Raw genomic sequence first — 8,369 nt, 5'->3', positions numbered from 1 at the left:
TCACCTTATTAAAGTGCAGTATTTCTATCAGGCTAAAAATAACACAAAGCATGATGAGCAGATAAACCAAGTTGTTAAGCGATAAAAACTGCAAATAACTGAACTCGACACATTTAGATTTATATTATGACTTCAATTCATCGTTCAGACTCACAGTGAAACTTCCTCATCTCAAGCATAGCGAGCAAGCAACTTTCTTTTTTTAATTTTCTCTCTTCAAACACTTTTATCTTTGCATAGTTAAACTGTTTACATGCTGAAGGGAAACATCTGTCCGTGCTTTTCCGAAGCGCTCCAAGTAGGATGTGTGCTTATGGGAGGTGTTGGTGGCTGTGCGATGATGATGGGCCGCGGTGAGGAGGGCACCTGAGCAGAAATGGTAGGTGACCCCTTCTGGAGGTGAAGTTCAGGAGGGACATGTTGACAGGTTTCGTGGCAGAGTTTCGATGGGACAACAGCTGGCCACTGTTGGAATTCTGCACCTTGTTGCACCAACCGGCTTCTTCGCCCGGATTAGGGCTTTGCTGCCCATCTGTCCGGCGTCGGCTTACATTTAAGCCTTGCCATTTCACAGGCCCAACTCCAGCCAGCAATCCCACCAGGCAGCTTAGCCTCTCAATGACACTGGGGCAACCTTTCCCTTGAAATTCAGCAAGGCGACATTATAGCAACGCGAAAGTGATCTTACTCGGGCAGCTAAAGGTCAGACACTCTGCCTTAACAATGCCCGTGTAATAAGGATTTACCCTAAGTGTGGCTGTCAATATGCATGTTCCCCCTGTCATAACAGCCAGCTGTTACTTACAGTAGAAAACTGAACCAATAAGCAAAGTTTCACAGATATTTATGAATTCCTTTTCATCACAACAGCTGGGTCCGGAGATGGCACTGCAATGCCTCTGTTTATGTAACCAGCACACGTAAGGAAAGTGATTAATTTCCAAGTGATGAAAAAGTGGGAGTGGAAATTAAAAGAAATACAGGAAAGAAATATGTTGTTGGTTGAAAAATAATGGCAATAAAAAGGTATTCTGCCCCCACATCAATTTGTCAATTCTACTTAAGGAGGGGGCTGGAGATAGGGACATATGCTCACTTCAAATTGTTCCAAAATAGACTATGCAAATGGTATAGTAAATAATCAAAGGGTGGTGGGGCTGTCCCCCCAGGATTAGCCTGGGAGCTGACTAAGCAGTTTGCAGAGGCGTTGGCTCTAGGGGCTTTTAACACTTTATGCTGCAGATAGTGTCAGCAGCATCTCAGGGATTTTCCCCAAGCTTACAGGTATTTAACGAGAGTATTTAACAAGGCTCAGGAGTGATGCCTTGTGACAGGTAAACTAAAGCCATAGGTTTAGTGATGGGTAAGTCTTAACAATACCCCTCCCCTCTTATGTTCAATTGTGCTTATTGTGGAGAATGTAGTGATGCTACGCTGCTAGGCTCTCGCTGTGATACAAGGAACATCAGCATTTTAGGTTTTGGGTTTTTTTGCGTTTTGTTGGCTTTTCTTTTGCTATAGCATGCAGTGGCAAGATTTGGTGGAGTTTTACCAAAAAAAAAAAAATAAAGAAAAGACTTCAGAACAACTTGTAAAATTTTCTTATAATTAGTCAGGTATATAAAACATGTTAAACTTGGAGCCAAGGGGTTTAAGCCAAGCAAGTCAAAAGGATCCTGATCCTCTCTAATACAGTAGGCTCTGCAGTAATTATTATCCTGAACTCGGTATTATAGAGAAAGAAGGGATGATCTTTTGGTGAAAGTTGTATACTATCATTGTTAATCTGTGTATGCAAAGACACACAGATCCTCCTATCTGTGGATGATGCTACATCTGCACATGGGTTTTAACTGGGATTCTTCAGAGGGTCACCACACACTGCAGGACTCATGGATGGCAGTGTTGTCTAAACTATGGATCAGAACCCTAAATTGGTCACGGGCCTGTTTTTGGGATAGGTTCTTGCGTGATAAAGAACCAGTATTTATTATTAGGTTGGGTTCCAAAGTGAACGTTTTAAGTTGGGTGCCAGACTGAAAAGGTTCTGAAAAAGAAACATGTGAAATTGAGAAATGAAACCCTCATGTGGCAAATGCTTCTTCTTATGAGAGATGACAGTTAAAAATTGATTCAAAAGTTTCCAATAGACTCGATTGAATGCCGGCAGGTTGGACAAGAGGTGATATAATTGTGTGTGTGTGCGTGTGTGTGTGTGTGTGTGCATGCGTGTGTTTGTGCATGCGTGTGTTTGTTTATGTAGAAGGATATGGTGTGAGCCATAGGTGTGAGTGTATATACTGTATGGGAGGACAGTTTACATATGCTGAAATTACCCTCCTCCTTAGCAGTACACACAATATACATATGTGTATATTGAGGATCTTTTCCAGTATTATGGTGTTATTCATGTTATTTTAACCCCCTACTTATACCTAACGTAGATCCCTTTACTTGAACATCCACACATGGTTTCTGCTTAAACACTCTTGTTGGCATAAGGGACAGTTACATCAGAACATGTGTATTGGGAATTGTAATTCATACACAATATTCAAACATACAGGCCAGAAAGTGAGTTTTGAAAGCCAGAAATCTCAGCACCTGATGAAGTAATCGTCATTGGTATTGACAGTAAAAATCTTAATAATTGCCCTTTTAATAATGGTTGTACATCCATTGCTGGGATGGTTACTCTTATGCCACTGTATTGTAATGTTTTCATTTAGTCTACACTGTACAAGGAACAATGAAAGAACTCGTATTTACTAACCATTCTCTTGTACTGGATGTGTTGTGAGCATAGAGAACCACCCACCTCCATGATGTAATGCTGCACCTTCACTCTGGATCCCAAAGGATGCTGTCATAGATGCATCCATCTCACCATTCATTGATCTAGTCATTACTGGTCTTGGACCAGTGGGTCCTGATTTAATGAGCCCTGTTGTATTATTTCTCTTCAACCACATTCATTTCTTTGAGAAGTGGGCCTCCTCTCTCTCCGGCTCAATTAATGTATTTCTCTGGGAGCTAACTGGAGCGCTGATTGGAGTGAAGAATTGCATTAAGACTACATGCCTGCAAGGGAATGATAACACCAGATCATTAACAAAACGGAGCTGTAAATGTTTAACCATGGGTAGCATTTTTCATATTAATGTGTCCCCATCCTCACTTGTTTCCCTGCATATTTGCTGTTGAAGCCATGTGCAATAAATGTCGGAGCTGCTCTGTCATGAGAAACCACGGGCATACCTTTTTCATTTAGTTCAATCAAAATGGCTTTAGAAACACTGTCTCTTTCAAATGATCCTTGGAAAATAATCAGATGTAGTATGATTAAGTTATCAGATGGGATATTATTTCATGGGGATTTTGACCCTGTCTAGAGGCGAAGGACTGCCAGCCCAGGACTCATTATAACTCTAATGCCTGACTGCGATCCATGACTGGCTGAAGTTGCAGACATGGAGCTTTACCAACAAGGGATTATGACTTGATCATTTTCTTGATTGGGTTTCAGTGTCAATGGTAATAGAGTTGGACATAATAGCATCTCAGTGAGTGATATCCAATATGCAATAGCCATATGACAGAAGGCGAGAGATGAAGCGGATCTGGAGATAAGGCCCCTCCTTTTTGTTAGGTGTCTTAGCGTGCTGCACAAAGCTCCACACCAGTCCATCTCTTTGGGTCTCTCACATCGCTGAGAATTGAATTGATCAATGTGGGTTAAGGAATAAGAAAGGGAGAACGATGAATCAAGGTTTGAGGCAGCAGAGAGCGCAGCAGGCTCTGATGCAGGTCTCTGATCTCAGACACGCCATCATCTCAGCTTGTTTTGAGAAGGTATTTCACTTGATTACCAATGTTATCGTCAAATTCTCCATCTGAACTTTGACCTCAGAGGGAATCAAATGAAATTGAGTGAAGAAAAAAAAGATTAACCCATAAACCCTTTTTCTGATGAATCTGATGTCCAGTTGTCTGTTGCTCAGTGGCAAAAAGTTATTAGTGGTGACCACAATGGCAGTAACATGTCACTCCATAATTAACTGTCAACCATAACATATTGATTTTTTCCCCCCTCCCTACAGTCACACTCTGTCACATGTAATATGGCCCATTAAATTCGCTGAAGCACAAAAGTGTGCATTGTCCTTCTTCACAAGCATACTGTGAAGCAGGAAAAGGGCAGTGTGACTAGTTAGCAATTGACTTCAGAGACAAATTAATAACAAGAGGTTACACTGCGTAGCACTGAGGAAATTCTTGGTACGTTGACAACAGCCATCACAAATTGACAGGAATCCCCCAGAGACATGTCTAAAGACGAGTGAGAATTTGATGTGGAGGAGTTTGATGTGGAGGAGTTTGATGTGGAGGAGTTGGGTTTTCTTACACATTTAATCACGTCAATGAACTGCATTCCAACTTTGCATTCATGAATGTTTGATGTGAAGTGCTTCAAGAGCCAATTAGAGCATTAATTGATAGAACTAATGGCTATAATGGGACAAAACATGACTGGACACCATATTAAAATTGGCTGCTTAACAAATCCTCACACAACTTCAAGCATTAGCTGTAAAGTTCATCAGCATTTTACTGCAGGACCTCCCACACTTGTAAGCTTTGAGAATCATTGTCTGCAAATGGTAGAATAAATTATGCTCCCATTGGTCAATACACACTATTGAATAAATAACTGTAACCGTGGTGCCATCGTGGTTCTTTGCATAAAACTGGAAATTCTGTAATGATAAAATCAATTGTTAATTATATTGTTAATGGAAGGGGTGGAGGGACACCGACAGATGGCACTGAAATTAAATATGGTTTGTTTTTATGCTCTTAAAGCCTATATCTATCTCTCTGTATCCAATTCCCTAGTGGTGCATGGTCTATATTTTATGGTAAAAGATTGCCTGGGCTGAGTGTCAACCACAGCACATACATCACACTTGCCACCATCCGTCTTTGATTGCATCCTCCTGCTGCTGCTGCTCCACCCCCCACTGTTTTTAACTCACACAGCACATTCAAGCTGGAAACAGGAGAAGATGCGGGGAGGAAAAAAAGAAATGACTTTATGCTAACAGAACGAACCACAGATGTGCTCAGCATACGTGTCTATGACACAGCATGAATTGGATTACTTTCTGAAAAATGTGGTTAATTCTACTTGCAACTGCCCCCCTTTGAGAGACCATCATTTCATATCAGCGCAATGGCGTTGACTGATTGATCCTGAGCAAGGTGCTGGGCAAGGCCTCTAGGATATGCTGTGGAAATGGTGTTCAAGCCACAGCAGACACAAACAGGGTGCAGTGCAACACTAGGTAGATTATTAGAATTCTTTGGCCTGTGATACTGTATCTAGGATCAGTATTTCCTTATACAGTATATATCACAAATAAATCCAATACAGTGTTGTGGTAACCCTATAATCAGTTTCTTATTGGTTCACATAGGCCACCTGCATTTTAAATGATTTTGAAGCTCTGTGTAGAAAAGTGAATGATGCAGAATTCAAATTTGTCAGCACTCTCAATTATGCAAGCACATACCTTATTCTCTGTTACCTCCCACCTCCATTCATTTTGCTTCTGTGGTATGAATATTGCAGCAGTATTCATGCTCTGTGTTCTGTTAGGAACTGTGCCACATGAGAATGGCATTACTTTATATTTTATCACTTAGGTTTGTTGAGCTGGCCAGGTGGCAGAAAATAGCTACAATGGCCAAAAGAAGACTGTATTTTAATGTAACAAAATAAAGTGATTCTGCCTCCCCAAGTCCCCAACTTTACCTGTATGCTGTGAAATTGTGAAAATGTGAAACAAAATACACAGCATATTTCAAAGTCAGCCTATAGTACAGTGATGCCAATCATTACACCACCATACAAGAGGTCGCCACATGTATACACACACAGCACAATATTCAACAACATGAAAATAAGGAGCACTTAAGAATAGAGCGAACCTTATGTAACATTAGTGTTTCTCCTGTGCATCATTCGAGCTGGCATTTTCAAATCTTTTGTTTGAAATATGCACCTTATTTTTCGGTAGGTCTGGAAAAAAACTTTAATAGAAATCCGCAAGACTTTGGGTCCTAGAAATCATCAGTGTGACAGCTGAGTGAGTTTGATTTTCTCACCAAATGTTTTTCTTTGTCTCTGTGTCTCCCCAGGTAACCGATAAGATGGCGGCCGGGGAAGCGAATGGGCACAGCTACCTGGTGGCTTGCTGGCAGCCCATTCTGATCCTGATGCTGGGCACTGTGCTGTCTGGCTCTACCACAGGCTGCCCATCCCGCTGTGAGTGCAATGTTCAAGAGCGCTCTGTGATGTGCCACCGCAAGAAGCTCATGACAGTTCCTGAGGGCATTCCCTCAGAAACACGGCTGCTTGACCTCAGCAAGAACCGCATCAGAACCATCAACCCAGACGAGTTTGCCAACTTTCCCAACCTTGAACACCTGGAGCTCAATGAAAACACCATCTCCACCATCGAACCAGGGGCGTTCAACAACCTGTATGGCTTGCGGACACTGGGGCTGCGTAGCAACAAGCTGAAGCTGATCCAGCTGGGTGTCTTCACAGGCCTGAGCAATCTCACACAGCTGGACATAAGTGAGAACAAGATTGTCATCCTGTTGGACTACATGTTCCAGGATCTGTACAACCTCCGGTCTTTAGAGGTGGGTGATAACGACCTAGTTTTCATCTCCCACCGGGCTTTTCATGGCTTAAGTAGCCTTGAGCACCTGAGTTTGGAGAAGTGCAACCTGTCCTCTGTGCCCACAGAGGCCTTCACCCACCTCCACAGTCTGATTACTCTCAGGCTGCGCCACCTCAATATCAATGTCATACGGGATTACTCCTTCAAACGGCTCTATCGGCTCAAAGTGTTGGAGATTGCCAATTGGCCATATCTGGATACTATGACCCCAAATTGCTTGTATGGATTAAATCTGACCTCGCTGACCATCGCAAATGCCAACCTGACCACAATTCCTTATGTAGCTCTGCGGCACTTGGTCTATTTACGCTTTCTTAATCTGTCCTATAACCCCATCCATACCATTGAGGGGAATAAGCTCCATGATCTTCTGCGACTTCAGGAGTTTCACCTGGTCGGAGGTAGGCTGGCAATGATTGAGCCCTACTCCTTCCGTGGCCTAAACTACCTGAAGATTTTAAATGTGTCTGGGAACTCTCTTAGCACTTTAGAGGAGTCTGCTTTCCATTCAGTGGGCAACCTGGAAACCCTAGCCTTGTATGATAACCCCCTGGCCTGTGACTGCCGACTGTTGTGGGTTTTCCGAAGACGCTGGAGATTGAACTTCAACAGGCAGCAGCCCACCTGCGCCTCCCCCGAGTTTGTCCAAGGCAAAGAGTTCAAAGACTTCCCGGATGTTCTGCAGCCTAACTACTTCACATGTCGCAAGTCCAGGATCAGAGATCGCAAAGCCCAGCAGAAATTTGTTGATGAGGGAGCTATTGTTCATTTTGCTTGCCAAGCAGATGGGGATCCTGCCCCAGTGATAATGTGGCTCTCCCCGCAGAAGAAGTTCATCACCACCAAGACAATTGGAAGGCTGTCTGTGCTGCCAGATGGTACCCTTGAAGTGCGCTATGCCCAGATTCAGGACAATGGTACATATGTGTGTATAGCCAGCAACGCAGGCGGAAATGACACGTCTCTTGCCCATCTGCACATTCACAGCTACTCACCCGACTGGCCTCGCCAGCCCAACAAGACTTTTGCCTTCATCTCCAACCAGCCCACAGAAAATGGTGCTAACGGTACACGAGCCAATGTCCCTTTTCCCTTTGATATAAAGACGCTGATCATCGCTACCACCATGGGCTTTATCTCTTTCCTTGGTGTTGTCCTGTTTTGTCTGGTGTTGCTCTTCCTTTGGAGCAGAGGAAAAGGCAACACAAAGCACAACATTGAGATCGAGTATGTGCCACGGAAATCGGACGCTGGCATGAGCAGCAGCACGGCAGATGCTCCTCGCAAGTTTAACATGAAAATGATTTAATGGAGCTGTGGAAGTGATTAACATTGAACTTAAAAATAAGACAAATGGAAAAATAAAGACTTGTTATTTCCTCTCTTACAAACCTGTGGATCCTGGTCTGTTAACATAGAGTAATCTGTTTTTTCCTGACTGAAGCACAAGAGAGGAGGGCAGTTCCTGGCTTTTAAAAGTGAGAGGGAATGAAAACACACGCCCAATGTTACAGTGCATTGGTGGTTTCTGCGAGGCCTGTGGGGGCATTGTTTGAAAGTCAATTTTGTCATAAGCAGTTCATATTCCTGTGGATTTATACTGGGAAAAAATATATC

The 8,369-nt window shown here is 43.0% G+C and overlaps 1 protein-coding gene across 1 annotated transcript; it reads left to right on the top strand.

Annotated features, from left to right (window-relative positions):
• The first annotated feature begins 6,195 nt into the window (after positions 1–6,195).
• LOC139644123 (leucine-rich repeat and immunoglobulin-like domain-containing nogo receptor-interacting protein 1) lies at positions 6,196–8,061 on the top strand. Its single transcript, XM_071519499.1, has one exon. The coding sequence runs from the start codon at positions 6,214–6,216 to the stop codon at positions 8,059–8,061; it is 1,848 nt and encodes a 615-aa protein (XP_071375600.1). The 5' UTR covers positions 6,196–6,213.
• The last annotated feature ends 308 nt before the right edge of the window (positions 8,062–8,369 follow it).

Source organism: Centroberyx affinis, unplaced genomic scaffold, assembly GCF_046629955.1.
Source record: "Centroberyx affinis isolate AG114_WGS23_722 - 3 ecotype Tasmania unplaced genomic scaffold, CSIRO-AGI_Caff_v1 ptg000710l_1, whole genome shotgun sequence".
In the NCBI taxonomy this organism is placed as follows: domain Eukaryota; kingdom Metazoa; phylum Chordata; class Actinopteri; order Beryciformes; family Berycidae; genus Centroberyx; species Centroberyx affinis.
The sequence above is the reverse complement of the archived record's forward strand: the minus strand, read 5'-3'. Positions and strand labels throughout refer to the sequence as shown.

Excerpts from the sequence above, each read along its gene's own strand:
- LOC139644123 (XM_071519499.1), top strand. The coding sequence starts at position 6,214 with ATGGCGGCCGGGGAAGCGAATGGGCACAGCTACCTGGTGGCTTGCTGG.